Source organism: Cololabis saira, chromosome 18 (genome assembly GCF_033807715.1).
Source record: "Cololabis saira isolate AMF1-May2022 chromosome 18, fColSai1.1, whole genome shotgun sequence".
NCBI classification, from domain to species: domain Eukaryota; kingdom Metazoa; phylum Chordata; class Actinopteri; order Beloniformes; family Belonidae; genus Cololabis; species Cololabis saira.
Genome location: NC_084604.1, coordinates 12,520,312 through 12,539,096, shown reverse-complemented (window position 1 = coordinate 12,539,096; position 18,785 = coordinate 12,520,312). Strand labels below are relative to the sequence as shown.

General features: G+C 39.6%; 1 protein-coding gene across 4 annotated transcripts in view; it reads left to right on the top strand.

Moving 5' to 3' along the window:
- The window catches only part of LOC133464414 (E3 ubiquitin-protein ligase TRIM9), a 68,746-nt gene that overhangs the window by 25,746 nt on the left and 24,215 nt on the right, over positions 1-18,785 (top strand). For 3 of the 4 annotated variants that reach the window (XM_061746366.1, XM_061746368.1, XM_061746364.1), the window contains exons 2-4: positions 1,228-1,323; positions 11,573-11,695; positions 12,060-12,140. In XM_061746366.1, coding sequence (XP_061602350.1) covers positions 1,228-1,323; positions 11,573-11,695; positions 12,060-12,140 — 300 coding nt within the window. The remainder of the gene's footprint in view (positions 1-1,227; positions 1,324-11,572; positions 11,696-12,059; positions 12,141-18,785) is intronic. The other variant, XM_061746367.1, reaches the window with a different exon arrangement.

The following is an 18,785-nucleotide window of genomic DNA, read 5'->3' as shown; positions in this document are numbered from 1 at the left end:
TTAGGCCGTTGAAGTGCGTTTGGCCCTTGTCGGCCACCGTACAGCGCAGCAGTCAGCGCAGTCTCAATCTCATGAAGGACTGATGTGCCAGGCTGAAAAGAGCCAATAGAAAAGCAGATTTCTCCTTTTTTTAAAAACATCCCAAACCTATAAACTTGAAAGGTGCTTCAAATAAATGCCAGGTTGTGCATCGTATTACTTAGATCAGTTAATTCTTTATCAATATTTTCTGCACTGCTGAACACAAGTGTTTTTTTCCAGTCCCTGTAACGAGATCTGCTTGGCATCAGAGGACTTAAATGCACAAGACAGGAGGCCAGCGGAGTAATAATGTGTTGTTCTGTTAAAGGAGGTCACTTCAGCGTGTTTGGATCAGTCCAAACAAGTTAACTTTTGCAGTCATGCATGTTTATGTCTCTTTGAATGTATTTTGTTTTTGTGTAATTACTATTCATTTGTATCAGTGCATTAGTAAGTAAATATGATTCACTTGGCATTTCCAGGTCATTTATTTAATTCAGCGCTATGCCTTTCAGCCTAAAACGGTAACAAAATGACAAAAAGTGTTTTCATGGATTTTCTTGCGTCTAATCTCGATAGATGATGATCTGTGATTGTGAAATTAATCCCTTTTATAAAGACAATGCACAGTTTGAGCCTGTGGAAGAGGTTCTAAGTGAATTTGCCACAGGCCAGGATCAGCAGTAATCAGAGCATCCATGGAGAATGGTCTGATTACATAAGCAACATTTTAGGAAAAGCCTCAAAGCCTCATTGGTTGTACTGGTTGTACAGTTATTCTCAGAGGGAGAGGAGGCTTGATATACTCTTAAACTAAGCAAATACATCCCTCTTATGTCACGCCTTACTCCGAATGATCACAGCATGCCAGTTTGAAATTGTTTTTTTGTCTTATTTCGATTATTTGGAATGGGAATTGGGATGTTTTGAGCACAAATCTTAGTATATATCTATTCAGGTTTTGGTATTTTTTTGTTATTTTTCGTCTTTTGGCACAAATATCATTTGTCATCATTTAGGAGATATATCTGGGACATGTTCAGTCGGGTCATTCTGTATATTTCCTTTAATCTTCCATTTGTTACTGATACATGTAAGTGTTGTAAGATTTACGAAACACTAAAGTGAGCAAAGTGGAATGAAGAGACGTTCTTCTTGTTTGGAGTGTTGTAACTGAGTGTGCCTCCTTTCTCCGTGTCGCTGCAGTGCCAGCTCTCCCAGGCCCTGAATGGCGTGTCCGACAAAGCTAAGGATGCCAAGGAGTTCCTGGTCCAGCTCAAGAACATGCTTCAGCAGATACAGGTAACCGCAGACCTCCACACTGTCAAATGTGGTCAATCCATCTGTAGCTGTTTCTGTTTTGGAAAACGTCGATGTATCTGAAGATATGATGACAGCTTTACAGCATGATGCCAGGATCATACAATCACTGAGAAATCAATTATGCACAGTTTTCCACACAGAAAAAAGGATTTTAATCTCTCCAGAATCAGTTCCCTCTGTAGGCGAGAGCTGGAACCAGTCTACCCCGCAGGAATGAAGGGATAGGGCCCGTCACTCCGCTGATGATCTTTATTTCATACGCAAGATTTGCTTTGTACTGGACCTGGACACGCTGACGGACAGAGCTGAGATAGATGTTCATGAACCAAATAAATCAGCAAAACATTCTGGACCAGTGGCGGTTGGTAGAAAAAAACAAACAAAAAAAGATGACCTAAAAAACCCAGCGATGTCCAAGTTCATGCAGAGCAAAACTTTCTTCAATAATTCCTTAAATTAAGATTTATGTTGAATTTTGGGGCTATTTAGCATTTTCCACACGATAATTATGTTTTAATGATTAAAAAAAAAAAGTGAAATAATGTGCAACAGTGTGACTATGGCATCTTTTATCAAAGGGTAACAAGGGAACCGGCAAATCTGATATCTATCCATACATGTTTGAATAAACAGTCATAGATACAAGTGTTGATGTAACAAATTGACTTTTTTTTTTGTCAAGTTATGCATGATGCAATTATACAGCTGAGATGTTTGTATTTGAACTGTCTGATCTTAAAAAAAACAGCCACACAGTTGAGTCATCATAGCCATAATCAATACCTGGTTCATTCCTATCCTATTTCTATTGGGATCACGGGGATCTGCTGGAGCTCATCCCAGCTCTCTTCTGGCAAAACGCAGCCGTACAATCCTGGGGCCTTTTCACAAGGGAGGTTCAACAAACTCGGAGTCCAAAAACTAACAAACAAAACAAATAAACACGAGTTGGGCCACTTTTCTCTCACTTCTGCATCATTTGCGTTCACGTCGTTAATTCAAATTAAAAGCGTTCATTCTCATATGTACAGTAAGGAAACAGGTTTCCCTGAAATTCTTACTTTGCTGTCCCCACCGAATGCCCTGATTATGAAATGAATGAATGAATGAATGAATGAGTAAAGGTAAAGCAAAGCTATATGCATGAATGTGCAATGCTCTGTCAGGGGGAAAAACTGTATGACGCATGAGCAGTTATTGATTGTTAAAGTGCATAACAGAAAACAATGTCAATGTGCCACTGGGGGGAAAAAAGAAAAGAAAACAACAAATAGCAGCTTATAAAATAAATAACCCAAAGTATTTTATGTGAAGTATGAACAGAATAAGAATAAGATTATAGGCTTACTGACAAAACAACAACAAAGAAAAGCCCAACGCTCTTTAAAAATCATCAGGGTGTGACGAGTACACAATTACGACATGTCATCGTTCACAAGTCTCAAAAATGCACGTTATGTGATCGATTCTCTAGTTGAATTGAACTCGTTTCAGCTTTTATGAAGGGCAGGAGACAGAAAGCAACTTCCGGTATGTTGAAGTAAAGCTGCTCCCGACCAGGTGTACTTCCCGGAGTAAATTAACTTGATTAACTGGGTTTCTGAAACCTGCCCAACTGAACCCTCATGCTCGGGGCCAAGTAACCTCACTTTGTGAGATGGAAAACTCAGAGTTTCTCTGAGTGTAGGTTTGTCATACACATGAGTTTCAATAGGGCTGGGCGATATATCGAGATTTTAATATATATCGATATATTTTCAAACGCGATATGGTACGAGACAATATCGTTTATATCGATTATATACGGTATATATATTTTTTTTTTTTTTATGATTTTGACATAGCTTATTTTGTGACAAATTGACTTGAATGTTTTATTTGAGATTTGCACAAATGTTTTGTTATTTGCACAACTGTCAACCTCAGTGGAAAAGTCTGCCTGTTACTGTCTACATTGTATTAATTGCACAGTGTATTTTAATTTAATTGTTATGCAGGAAAGGGATATTTGTTTTATTTTATTCAAGAAGCATTTTTATTCTCTATATGCAGGCAGTTTATTTTTATTTCATTTGTTTTATACATTTTGATATTGTGCAGACCTCTGTTAATAAAGGAACCTGTGTGACATTTGGCACGAGGCTTTGTATTAAAACTGTTTTTTTAAGGGTTTGCTTCAGAAAAAAATGAAGCTAACAGAGATGTTATGTTATAATGCTTTGGGGGAAACGCCAATTATGGCACAGAAAAAATATCGATATATATCGAGTATCGCCATTCAGCTAGAAAATATTGAGATATGACTTTTGGTCCATATCGCCCAGCCCTAAGTTTCAACATAACCTGCTTTGTGAAAGGACCCCTGGACAAGTCACCAGCCCTTCGCAGGGCTACATATAGACAAAAACAAACTCACCTTAACTTCTACGGGCAATTTACAATCACAAATGAACCTGACTTCCTTGTTACTGGACTGTGGGAGGAAACTGAAGTACCCAGAGAAAACCTACGCAATCATGGGGAGAACGTGTTAACTGTTTTCCGACCTCTGAGGTGTTCCCCCCAGAAATCCTGGATATGTTGTGTTCAGATGCTCAAAATGAGGTACCGGTAGTCTCTGATTTGTAGCTTACAGTTCAACAGTTGGCAGGTGGCGGTTGCCAAATCAAAAGCTGCAAAATAGAAGTCAACTTCAGTCATGAAATATACCGTATTTTTCGCACTAAAAATCCTTACATTTTCTAAAAAATCGGCAGTGCACCTTATAATCCGGGGCGCCTTATGTATGCATTTTGTTGTGCTCACTGACCTCAAACCAGTTTTATGTGGTACACTGCTCAAAAATCAGTTAAAATGTTTTAGTGTGACTTTAGTAACGACAAAGCCGCTCCGCTTGATTGATGGTCGGATTATTCAGTTGACACATTAAAGTCGGTCCTTGGTTGGATACGACAACGGTAGATAACTAATTATGTAGCGCTGGCAAGCAACCATCATCCCACATCTAGTCAATGTAACCTTACTAAAATTAGACGTCAAGCCAACGTTAGGTTTTTAATTTAAACCCAATTTTCAAATCTGTATCATACAAGTAATCTGGCAACGATGAACCAATCAGAGAACAGGACGTAGTATGACGCTTACCTCCGCCACTGGTGGATTCGTGGGAGACTAATGATTTAAAAAAATGAGTGTATTTTTCTGTATTTGTTACAACTGAACGATTCAGAGTTATTGTGAATCAGCTGAATAAAGTTCAACTTACCAGAATGTTTTATTTCGCTTTATATATGTTTTATCATGCGCCTTAAAATCCAGTGCTCCTTATGGTCCACAAAACACGGTACTTTAGAGTCTACAGCCTACATGAAATTACTTTATTTGTATTTTAATTGAATTTTTAATTTCAATTGTAATTAATTTTAGCTACACGTGAAACCAAAAGTGTTACCAACAGGGTAATGGGGTTTAAGACGTTACTTGACTTTCCTAAGTCACACATGGGCTTAACACAGGTTAAACTTGTATTTTTGTCAAACTCTTCAATGGTTTGATTTTGCCACCTTAGACCATTCCCATCTTTAGTTGTCTTGAGAAACGATGGGACTTTTACCTTAAAATATCCCCTTTTCTTCAGGGGTTTTCAAGAGTAAACATAAGAAGATATTTTCATTTTCATCATTCTACAACATCATAGGCAGGTGTTGAGTCTTTGGAGTTTTCTGATGGAAATAATAACTTCTAGACTTCTAGAGCTCCAAGACATTAGAAGAGGCAGCAGTCCTTAATTTACTTGTAATATTTACTGTCCTGTGAAGATTGTAGAACATGACGATAACGGGGTTCTGAATGTACAAGATTGTACTAAAGCTGATATTCATGTATACTGCGCATGTAGATCTTAACGCAACAAGCTTCAATCATCAGTAAAGCAAAACCATCCACATGTCTACTAGACCCCATCCCAACTTGACTACTAAAAAAGGTTTTCTCCCTTATTGGTATGGCCACATTACATCAGATAACCTATTCCTAACATCAGGTTAGAATTGCCAAAGATTTTCTCAAAAAACCCTCATTGGACATTTTTGTAAATTATAAACCATATATCCAAATTCTAGAAAATGTAATAAGAGGCCAGTTATGAAACAGCGCTGATTAGAGTCACAAATGACCTTCTTATGGCCTCAGATGATGGATTAGTGTCCATACTGGTTCTACTGGACCTCAGTGCTGCTTTTGACACTGTAGATCAGCATTTTACTGCACAGGTTAGAGCATGTTGTTGGGATTAAAGGGACAGCTCTAGGTTGGTTTAAATCAGATCTATCTGACGGGTTCAGTTTGTTCACATTAATGAAGTTTCTTCTTCACAGACAAGGTTGTGCTATGGTGTCCCGCAGGAGTCAGTGATAGGTTCAGTCATGTTCAATCTATACATGAAGCCCTTGAGAAGTATAATCTAGAATCACAGCATCAATTTCCATGCTGATGATACACAGCTGTATTTGACTAAGAAGCCAGGTGTAACAGCATGGCTAGCCATGTATTGTAAGGAAATTAAGGCCTGTATGTTCACAAACTTTTTGCTTTGCTAAATTCTGATGAAGGGAGAGTATTGTTTTTGGTCCCAAACACCTGATAAATATAAGCATATAAGTGAGAAACATTGGGGTTATTTTCGACCATGATTTGTAGTTTAAACAGCACATTAATCAGTTTTGTATCATGATCATTAGACCTAACCAAGATAAGGAACTAGGCCTGTGTTGAAAATGTGTTAATTCCTAAAAAATCGATTCATATGTCTAAAGATCGATTTATTTTTTTTATTTCTTTTTTTTCTTTTTTTTCTTTTTTCTTTTTTCTTTTATTTATTTATGTATTTTTTTTCATCATTACATTACAACTTTTGGTTATTTTTTTGTTTATCCCCAAAAATGTGGAATGTTTTGTTGGACACGAGAATAACTGGTGCCATGTTTTTGCCTTTAAATATGTTTAAAGGTATGAAAACATTAAAGTGTTAGGTTATATTTGCATAAATTGTCTATATTTCATTATTTTATATACTGTCTTGGGGTTACATTTGCAAAAAATGCTAAAAACCAAATGCTCAAAAATTAAAAACCAAAATAGGCCGAAAATGGATCTGTTTGGTAATTTTGACCCACATGATGTTTCTGAAAGCAGTTCTATCAGCATTCTGGGAGCTGATTGGTCCTTACAGCATCATTAGCTGCCAATACTTGCTGTTTAATCTCAATATAATACTAGTAGTAATATTTTGCATAACTACAGTCATATAATTCATGCAACAGCTCAAAAAACAGTTTTAATAACACTAACCCAAATCAATATCGGAATCGAATCGAATCGGATCGAATCAAATCTTGATAATCGATTCTTAATCTTAAGAATCGGAATCGAATCGATTCTTGACATTTGAATCGATCCCCAGCCCTATTAGGAACATCCTCTCGCAGGGTGATGCAGAAAAACTAATTCATGTTTGTATCTTCTAGGCTAGATTACTGTAATGTGTTATTAACAGGATGTCCAAGTAATTCTCTGAATGTCCTCCAGCTGATCCAAAATGCAGCAGCGCGAGTGCTGACAGGAATCATGTGTTCGCTGTAGAGTTGGGCTTGGGTCTGGAGGAACCAGGTTCAAGCCCCGGAATAGAAACCAAGATGAACCACCGTGAGCAAGGCCCTTCACTGTAATTCCTCCCCGGGCAAAATGAAAAATGATCTACAAATTGAATAATACTCCAAATGTGTGGTGTGTGCACCATGTGAATGTGTTTTCCCTCCAGACTGCCTTGCTGTGCAGCTGATCTCTCCTCGCAGCATTTGTCTACCACACACTCAAAACATCACACGCACACTGATGCATCTTGCAACAGTGTGCACAGGCATTAAGAGTCTTAAAACAAAATACAAGAGGATTGCCTTTAAGTAAAATAAAAAAAATTATAAACAAAACAATCCGCCTCTCTATGAGAGAGCAAGGACAGGGATTGATGGATAAAGTGGAAGAAGAGAGTCTGATTGAAGAGTAAGGTCTCCAGATCTCATCCTCTTACAGATCTGAACCGTATCTCTGAGGGAGACCGCTTGATTGAAAATCAGTGCAATCTAAGACCTTATCTCATCACTGGGTAGATTCTGTGCTGAAAAAACGAAATCAAACACATAAAAAGGTCGGGCCAGAGGCATAAAACTGCACTGAAATAACAGCCCCTCTAGAAATAAGCCTAATATTTCTAAATCTAGTCAAAATGATCTTATTTTAAGTAAAAACGTCTGATACGACAGATTCCTCATAACACACAGTGAATTCTCCAAACCCTTTTCATCTTTCCCGGAGGGTTAAGAAAAAATGTTTTACTCAAATTCTAGCAAAATAGTCTACAAATTTTCTTCTAAAACAAAGCATTTTTACTTTCTCAATTGCGTAGCTTAATGACTGAAGGTTGGTGTATATGGTTCACAAAGACAGAAGTGCACTTATTCTTTCTGTTGTAAAGTTGGTGCACATTTACTTATGAGTGAACTGGAAAAAATAAAAAAACTTGTATTAGTCAGAACAGTTCAGGAATCACAAACAGAACAAAAGCTGCAGATGAAAAGTAACAGCAGGGATCAGATTTGTGAATTCAGAGCGAAAGACCGCGCTGAGGTTAAAAAAACATTGAATTACCAAATAAAAAAATAAAATAGCTCTAAAACAACAGCATCAAGGCTACAAACGGACTCACTGACAGCTCAGCAAGCACTATGAAATATGAACGCAGCACATGAGCGCCATGTTAGAACCAGAGCCAACTTAAAAGAATGATCTCTCACATTATTTTCAAAATAAGATTCACATAAGTAAAAATTTTATTATTTTAAGTAATACTAACAAAAATAATGATCATGTTGAGCAGCATGTTCTGTAAAATGGTGTATTTTATTTTCAATCAATATTTATTCATGTGTATGTTAATTTTTCCCACTTCAGCTTCACCACATCGAGCTGATAATTGTCTGAAGAATAAGAGGCGTGCATGTTCACAATCATCCACCACAATAGACCTACGTCAGTGTATTTATCGATTATACATCCGTGGTCTGGTATTGGACCGGCTGGATCGAACAAGCGTATAGAAACATAACATTTGTTTTGTTTTTTAGTGGTTACAGTGATGCTTAGAAACTCACGCACACTCCTGACTGTTAAATGACATTTCTAATAATTCTTTTTAAACAGGTATTTTTGCAGGGTAAACGCTCTAAAATATGGATTTGATCGGGGGATAAAATCAAGATTTGACACTTTTATGTAACTGTAGATTTACTGAATAAGTTAAATATTAGATATACAGGTTAAAAAACTGCAAATAACACCCACTACACATCTGGCCGATTACACTTCAGGTAACCATCAACAAATACTCTGCAGGATTCTGTTGGGATATTTGACCACTTTTCATGCTTAAAAGTGTTTGCGACCTTTTCCAGGAGTTGTTAATCAGGTCCGGGAAGGACGTTCCCAAAGGTAGAGGAAATTAATCATCCTCGTTATTTAATCCACATAATGAAATCTAGCGGCAGCAACACAGCCTCAGAATCCAAAAGTGGTCCAAAATGTCTAAAAACCATCCAGGGTTTCAGAAATGAGATGAAAAGCAAGGTCATGGAAGAGAGAAGTGATTATCCACAAAAGAGGTAAATGTGAGAAACAAGTGGGAGGCGGAATTGGTTCCGTCGTTTCATAATCCTCTTCTATTCGTGTTTTTTTGCACAATGTTTGCATAATAGCAAATCTTTGGAGATTTTCTTAAATCCCTAGAAAAAAAAACATTTACTCTCACAGCAGTGAGAAAAAGAAATTGTATTCAGGTTTTTTGGAGAGAATCAAAGCTGTTTGTGACAATAATTAATTAAGATTTTGAGGGATTCAGGTGTGTGTTGTGTTCTCCAGACCTGAAGCTGATCCAAAGACGAAAAAAAAAAAACTGTTCGCTGGGAGTAAATGCTGTATGCTGTATGAAGAGACAGGAAAGGAGATTATTGATTTCCATGTTGAGTCTGCTGAATTAACAGTTTATATTCATATTTTTACTGCTGAACCAAAAATAGAGCAGAATTAACATATCAATGAGAAACAATGACATGCTCTGTGATGCTGAATGGGGGAGAAATATACAAACAGAGCTATTTTAGTCTCAGTGTTGTGCTTTTGTGAGGAGCTCCTTCCAGCAGCTTCTTTCACACAAACTATTACAGCGAGGAGCACATTAGGTAGCCGCCGCTGTCATGAACGTAGCACAAGATGGTAGGACTCAAATGCACGATGTGACTCAGTTGTAACCTTAAAAAACAAGGTTTAATCCAGGCAAGGGTCAGTACACGGGTAAGCAGGTAAAATAGCAAAGGTATCCAAAAACGTGAGGCAAAAGGCGAGGTAAAAAAAACAAGCAAGGTTCAAAAATCCAAAAGGCAATGACTATGATGAGAATGCTGGGAAGGGAACTGTGAAGAACAACGACAAGACACAGAGGGGAATATATACACAGACTGATTGGGGGTGATAGGACACAGGTGTGGGAGACACAATCAGGAACAGGTGCACACAGACCAGGAGGGGGCAGGGCAGACAGGAACCTGAGAGAGACACAGGTGAGTACTGCAACATAAAACAGGAAGACCAGACATAAAACCAGAGGTGTCAAGTAACGAAGTACAAATACTTCGTTACCTTACTTAAAGGAGCTTGAGGCAGGATGGAGGCAGGATTTATGAAAATAATTTGTATACGTTTTAAGTTTTCTAGTAATAATGTAAGATGAAGCGTTCCAAACCAAAAAGAATAAGCCCTCTAGTGTATCTCTCTGTTGCCTTGAACAGGCTGTGTGCTGCAAAATGTGCTGCAGTGCTGGGGCCGAATTTCCCACGCTGGGCTGCGGATGTGACGTCACAACACGCTGCATGCGCGTTCTCCCCGTTCTCCCGTGCCGGCTTCACTGTTGGCTGCAGTACCCCCAACGGCCGTCGTGGTGAAGGGTGGCGCTAGAGAGTCTCATTTCTAGACATACTTTTAGGATTTTATGTTATACTTTTTAAACTCTTATAGTGTATCTTATCCTGCTTTCTTGTAGCTTTTATCTCCAGTGTTTCCTCATGGGGAGCCTCCATGCTGGGAGTGACTCTGGCCTGCAGGGGGTCGTCCTGGGGGTTGTTCTGGCCTGGATGGTTGTGGAGCTCTGCACCACGGCTTCACCGCTGTGGTGTGGACTCCTCTTTCCGTCCGGGCCGGGATGGTCTCTGTGGGCCCCCCCCCCCCTTGTAGCTGCGGGCTATGAGACCTCCTGGCGTGGACGGCTCCCTGTTACCGTTTCCTCACCTGGATCCTCTGTGCCTAGCCATGTCTGCACCGTGTGTCTGTGTGTGTCTGTGTGTGTCTGTGTGTATAACCTAAGTCAATTGTAGTGTGCTTGTGTCTGCGGGGAGGGGAGCAGGGCATTAATAAGTTTTATGTTTATTTGTTTTATATTAAGCACTTTGTGTTGCATTATTTGTATGAGAAGTGCTATATAAATAAAGTTTGATTTGATTTGATTTGATTCATTTCGGCCTTTAAAAAAAAACTATCCAGTTAAATTGCTCCATCCAGATAGAGTGAATTTGGTTGTGGTTGTTTCAGATGTTCTTGTCCAGTTTTGTTCTTACATCCGTTGCAGCTAAACTTGGATGTACTTTCCAATAAAGGTTAGGATAAATGATAACATGCCTCTGAAGTTTGACTTTTTGCACCATTACAATACTTATAGGCAACTAGTCATCATATCTGCTGCTCTCTGAAACACATGTTAATGCTCAATAGTACACATATATGGTTCTTTAATATATTTGCATTATACTAAGATTCATTCATTTTCAATGGCTTTTGTCCTTAATGGCTTTTTCCCCCTTACATTACTTTTACTTTTATACTTTAAGTAGTTTTGAAACCAGTACTTTTATACTTTTACTTGAGTAAAAAACTTGAGTTGATACTTCAACTTCTACAGGAGTATTTTTAAACTCTAGTATCTATACTTCTACCTGAGTAATGAATGTGAATACTTTTGACACCTCTGCATAAAACATGAGGGACAAAATAAAGTACTAAACCCAAAACATGACAGCCGCACTTTCTTTCTTCCTCATGGTGATGCTTGGGCTTGACTGTGTTTCAGGAGAGCGGTGTGGAGTTTGAAGCTTGCCTCGTGGCTCAGTGTGACTCTCTGATCGAGGCGCTGACCAGGCAGAAAGCCAAGCTGCTCACCAAAGTCACCAAGGAGAAGGAGTACAAGCTGAAGGTAAGACCGGCACGCCTCCATCTGCTCAACCTCTCAATGCGGCCAACTCTTCAAATGAAATAAAATATGCATTAGAAATGGACCAAAAGCTGAAGCGTCATAATCTAGACACTAACGGACACTTGCTCATATGGAAATCACTCGCTGTTCTCCATTTCACTCATCAGCTCCCACAACGTACAAGTCAATGCATATTATACCAGTTCCTATGCATACTGTTTTTTTTTTTTTTTGTACTGGCCGTGTTTATTTACGTTGCTGTTTTGCATAATACAGCCATCTACATAAACTGCAGTCCCAGTGTATTTTATCTGTATTATTTATTTTATAATAATCCCCAATTTCTGCCGCTTGTACCCTGTAGATACAAATGGAAGAAATGAGTTTCCTCCGCAGGGCGCCTGGGATCTCCGGGCTCTCCGGGCTCTCCGGACTTACAGATAGGGTGAGCAGCTCAGTCATCCAGGAGGGTCTCAGTCGAGCCGCTGCTCCTCCGCATCGAGAGGAGCCGGAGGAGGTGGCTCGGGCATCTGGTGAGGATGCCCCCCGGACGCCTCCCCGGTGAGGTTTTTTGGGCATGTCCCACTGGGATGAGACCCTGGGGAAAGACCCAGGACCTTCCGGAGGGACTATGTCCCTCGGCTGGCCTGGGAACGTCTTGGGATCCGCCCAAATGAGCTGGATGAAGTGGCCAGGAACAGAGGAGTCTGGGCTTCCCTGTTCCCAGACTACTGCCCCCTCGACCCCACCCTGGATGAGTGGAAGAAGATGGATGGATGGATTATGAATCTGTCATCCATATTATTTGAGATTTTTGTCATGCAAATTTACGAAATGCATATATATATATATTAGTGATGGGCGGTATGGACTAAAAAATTTATCACGATCATTTCTGGCATTTATCCTGATAACGATACAAAAAATACCAATACAAAAATTGTCATCAATGGGAATTTTTCTTTTCTTTCTTTCTTTCTTTCTTTCTTTCTTTCTTTCTTTCTTTCTTTCTTTCTTTCTTTCTTTCTTTCTTTCTTTCTTTCTTTCTTTCTTTCTTTCTTTCTTTCTTTCTTTCTTTCTTTCTTTCTTTCTTTCTTTCTTTCTTTCTTTCTTTCTTTCTTTCTTTCTTTCTTTCTTCCTTCCTTCCTTCCTTCCTTCCTTCCTTCCTTCCTTCCTTCCTTCCTTCCTTCCTTCCTTCCTTCCTTCCTTCCTTCCTTCCTTCCTTCCTTCCTTCCTTCCTTCCTTCCTTCCTTCCTTCCTTCCTTCCTTCCTTCCTTCCATAAATCCGGCTTTACACAAAAACTTCATCAACAGGAATTTATCATTTTTACCGCGAGATGACAAATTCTTACCGTGGGGAATTTTTTTGACAGTATATCATGAACGGTAAAATATCACCCATTCCTAATATATTTACCCTCACTAGCCCACACATGCACACCCCACTTTGAGGGACACCAGCTGTATCTAATCAAGTGCCCAGTGAGTGTTTGTCTATAAATACATTTTCATTTTTATTTTATGGTTTTACATATCATGTCATAATAATAATCAATCTAGTCCTCACCAAGCCTTAGAATTATGCAAATACAACTTCAGATCATTAACAGCGTGGGACATATTACCCCGTGGAAGCAGCAGCCAGGTGCGACTAATAAAACACACCTGATTACTTGATCAGGAGCAGGTGTTTGTACATCCGTAAAAGCAGGGGTTTTGGCACTGTCCTCATCTGGAAATATGCTGGCAATGTGTTCACCTGTCAGCTGGGCTAATGCCATCCATCTACTAGCCATTAACCCTTCTTCCATGTTGAGCAGAAGCAGGTTGGTGGCTGGTGGATGGATGACGGCTCTCCTCCGAGGCTCCTTCAAAGGTTCTTCTCCAGGATGCTTGGATCTTAGCAGACATACTGTAGACAGTAGCTGTGGATCATATCAGGGCCTGGCTTTATTGTATAATTCACCACTTCATAGAGACTTCTTTAGGCAAGGCAATGCAACGCAAGTTTATTTGTATACACAATTCAACACAAGGTAATTCAAAGTGCTTTACGTCAACATTAAAAGTGGCAAGACACAATTAAACAAATAAAATGATAAGAAAAGAGGTAAGATAGGGCAGTAGAGTTCAGCAGGTAAGTATTTAATTTAAGAGTACGCTTCAGTAAATAGTAGTGTTTTTATCCCTGATTTAAAGGAGCTGACAGTGTGAGCAGACCTCAGGTCTACAGGAAGTTTGTTCCACCGGTGAGGAGCAGAATAACTGAACGCTGCCTCACCTTGCTTGGTTCTGGTTCTTGGGAACCACAACAAACCAGATCCAGATGAACCTCAGGGGTCTGGGAGCTTCATAGTGTTAGGATTTCATGAAAATCGTCAAGAGGTCGAAGAGTCTAACATCGGTGGTTTTCTCTATATATGCAAAGTAATCTCCTATTCAGCTGTAGGGGCAGCTGCCTTCATGTAGTCACGGAGTCAGCCTCAGTAGACGGCTCGACTGCTTGTTTTAGATGCAGATGTCAGATAGTTCAAATACATACCATTGTCGAGAGGAGACATTGGGGGGAAATAGGTGGTTTAGCATTGGGGGTGGCACCCCAGGTGAGAGAAATAACAAAGGAGATCGGGGGTATCTTCCCCCTTGAGCTGGCTCTATCAATGAAATTCAGTTACAAATATGCATACCATTTGTTGAGGGGAGACAATGGGGAGAAACAGATGTTTTAGCATTTGGGGGTCCTGCGATCTGGGTAGACACCCCAGGTGGGAGACCAATGAGATTCAGGAACACCCCCTTTTCAATATAAAAAAGATTGGATCGATGACACCTGGGTGCATTTCTTTCCTACCCATGAGAGAAGTGTACCTCCGGCCGGAGACAAATGTACCTCCGGCCGGAAAAACCTTGTGCTTGACATGATTAAAAGTTGTATTAACCTGTGATTCCATTCCACTAGTCTTTCTTGGTTCTCCAGACAAACGAACACATTATCTTTCAATAGGAACTAACAGATCAACCATCGATTTTGGTCCTAGACCAGCAGTAAGATTTTAAACTCTATCCTTTGGCTCACTGGAAGCCAGTGTAGTGATTTCATGACCGGTGTAATGTGGTCCAGTTTCCTGGTGTTTGTAAGGACTTTTATTGATGGATGGCTGTGGTTGACTCTCAGATTTACGAGCCACAGTCTCATCTCCAGACAGATCAAGCTCACCTTCAACCTCTGGCACCGAGAGTGCGTTCTACATGCTTCAGTTGAGAAATTCTGCGTATTCTGTAGGTTTGTGCTTCTTGAGTGGATCGCTGTTGCTGTGACACCTTTTATCGTTCCTCTCCAGTTGATCAGGAATAAGCAGTTTATGGGGAACGTTGGTTCGACCTCTCTGAGTTCTCTTGATCTCAGGTTCCATCATTGTTGTATCCGGCCTCTTATGACTCGTAGCGTTCCTCTTGCAGCCAAACGTTGATAATATCACTAGCGCTGTGGGCTACATAAGCTCATTCATCTCATGCAGCCTTGCAATCACGCTGTCTCACAGACTTGAGTGCGCGTGTCCGTTTTTTACTAACCGATTCGTTTTAAGCCCAAACCATCTACATCCAGAGTTATAGCTAAAAAAAAAACCACCCACTAAAAAAAGTTGTTTGATTAAAAAGAAATTTCTCCCAGGAAACCGATGAAACATGCATTACTTTCCTTCTATTGCAAACGTATATTATTTGAGGGATTTTATTGCTTAAATAGATTTGGCTCTTATCTCTTAAACCAGATGATTTTGTTTAGCAGTCTGCCTTTTTCTTTTTTCTCCCCTCTGTAAATCCACCGCTGGGGTTATACGTGCCGGTGTCTCACATGGACAGCTGCCCGGCCGCAACGTGCCTGCCGACCGAGTTACCGTCTGGCTGATGACGGGGGAAGGGAAGGGAGCGGAGGAACGGGAGGCTGTCTGGACAGCTGTTGTCATTATCTGCAGGCTGGGGATTGAGATTTAGTTAGAGTGCAGTGAGCCGTGGGGTGAGAGGAAGAGAGAGAGAGAAAGGTTGCTCATGAGCCAAACTCAAAGTCTTAACCAGTATTTGGAGCAACATGCACCTCTACTGATCTGAGACTCCGACTGGAGGCTGCTATGTATGTAGACTAGTGATTTAACTGCTGACAAAAAGGTGTCCCAAGCAGCTGCTGAACTCTCCCATGAGTAATTAAATGCAAATAGCAGATGTCTTATAGAAAATGTTTACAACCAAGGTTAAATTTGCTGATGATGAATGTGGCCTATTATGATTTTGACACGTAAAACATGCACATTTAGTTTTTTACACTAAAATGTGAGCTGATAATTAATTATGACGACAAGATTATAAACGTTTTTACAGAGATGGTTATTGATGGACATTGTGTGGCTTTAATACAGTTTTAACAGGTGCTCAATATGTGAATCTGAGTCTGAATCTCAGTTATTACAGTAAGTGGTCACTTGTTTTACAACAAACTTTGAATTATTGTGGGGAAATGTAAAGGTTTACATGTTTCTCCCTTCTTGTTATGCTGTTTTTGTGAATATAAAACATCAGGTAATTGCAAAGCCCAAAGATGGCATCAAAGGGATGTCCACTGTCCCACTGAAACATCCTCCCCGAGCTGCCTGCAACACCTCGTTTGTATTCTGAGCTTATTTTAATGAACTACATTAACTATTAATCAACTACTGTCATTTAGCAGATGTTTTAATCCAAAGCGATTTACATCTGAGAGAACAACACAAGCAAGAAATCACATAGGAGGTCCAGCTGGATAAGTGCTGGTCAGACTGCTGAGAGTCCAGTTGGACGCACGTGCTGTCACGCTAGTGCTAGTGTGTTCCCTTCCTGCCCAACACAACAGTCCCCTTATACAGGAAAGCTACGTCTTAAAAGACGCCATCATTCCATCATCTTGTCATAAGTGCATGCATAACTGAAATCACAATGATTTACATACCGACTTTCCAGTGTGTTCAATTTGTGCACCGAGTCTTAAAGAGACAGACGGCAAACAAACAAAAAGCCCCATTGCATTTTCATGTAGAGTACCAAAATGATGCTTTCATCAAAACACTGATGTCATATCCAAGCTTTAATCTGGCTCTGGACGTAACAACAGCAACAACCATCGTGCATTGGCTACTGAACCTGTGAGCTTAGTAGCTTGCTCTTACTAGTTCTTGTGCACTGACGTTATAGACGGATGTGCTCCACGGCGTTCCTCAGTTCTCTGTGTATTTCCGTGTTACAGCACCACAGAGCGTCATTTTAGGATTTTTTGTGTTTCCAGACTTTTCAAGACAGAAAAGGCAGATTTTTTTTTCTTGTAAAAAACAAAAAAGAGAGGTTGTGTTTTTCTTCTGAATTGATCTTTTTTCCGATCTTACACTTAATGCTTTCACAGACGATTTCAGCGTTGCAGACCAGTTTTTACAGTCGGAAGAAAATCAAATGTCCTGCTTGTTTGGCGTGCAGCCCCAGTCGGAATCACAATAAAATTAAACTTCAATATCACCTAACGTTTATTCTAGTCTGAGACAGATTGTGTGCTCCATGACTCCGCAAAGCCATCGACTGCATGGTTAGCATAAGTTGTTTCCTCATTAATTCTGAAGCCCCACACTTTTATGTATTGTAGTTTGGTTTAAGTTGTCCTTGTGTTTAATGTTGCCCCTAGCTTTATATTTACAATCATCTCAAAAGTAGCACAAGTGCATGTACTTCCCACTACTTAGCAACATTTTCTTACAACTCTATCTGGTCAAGTTGTTTTAAAGTTTGTATTTCTGGGGTTAATTTTTCTAGATTTAACTCTTTTTTTGTGCGTTTGACATTTTTACTTTGGCTTTGGTTTTGACAAATTATGTTTTATTTTGATTTTTGAACCATTTTTAGCATGAAAAGAATATAATATCTCTTTATTATCATTTTACATGTAAAACGAAATTTAGTGCAAACCTGCACTAAATTTGTGCAATCCTCTCAGTGCAAACAACCATGCATCATTATTTTTTAGTGCTTTCTATGAAAATGCTTCTGAAAATGCAGGAACCCCACCCCCCCGCCCCCACATCTGTGACACAATTGAAATCCACACTGAGCATTTGAGTTTCCATTTGCAGACAGGAAGTGCTTTCTTTAAAAAAAGATAGGGGCTCTGAGTTACACGTTTTAATATTTATACCCCTCATTTTCATTTCACATGCATGTGGAAGATATTAGAGGAGACCTTAATCCAGATCTGCAGGAGAGTGTGAGGGAAGAGGCAAGTTTCAGTGCGACAAACGGAAATTGAATCTAATGTGAAATTTATTCAGGCGTCACGCCTCATACTTCATGTTGTATCCACAGCAGATAAGGGGGGGGTTCTCTCTCGGTAAATAATTACAGTCTGTATGTGTGTTATTCAAGAAGACAGACGGGGCAATTTAAACTGAGACGAAGTACTATCTTTAATTTGACCTCTTGATTATTTTTCATCAAACTGTGATCGATTTTCTTCGCTCTGCTAATTACACATTCCTGTCACATGCAACTCCAAGTTCATTTTTCAGCTGGAAATATAGTTAAAAATTGACATTAACTCAATTAAATTAACAAATATTATGATCACAGTTCCTTTGCTGATAGTTTGCCGCTATAGCAGCTTTTTGGTCAAACACGGTTTCTTGAGGAAACAACATAAAATGCAGTGATTATAACTGGAGGACGGGGTTTCTGCTAAACATAACAAGCCCGAACGTTTTGAAAGGGCCTCTCAGTCTTCATGGTCTTCATTCTTCAGTTTAGATCGCAGCTGACAGGTGAATAATTAACTCTGATCTCATTAACGATGAAACAAACGAGGATAGTAATCACCAAGACGCCGTCTAATTAACTCCCTGATTCACTCAGACACCCGTCGGTTAACGGCTTTTATTGTGGATTCATGAAAGTTGCGAGGTGTTTTCCATCTAAACTTTAAGTTAATTCTTAAATTACAGTGTATTTTCCTTGTGTTTGGAGTGCACATGATTAAAAATTGCAGATTAATGAGCAACTTGGTTCAGTTCTGATTAGGGGGAAA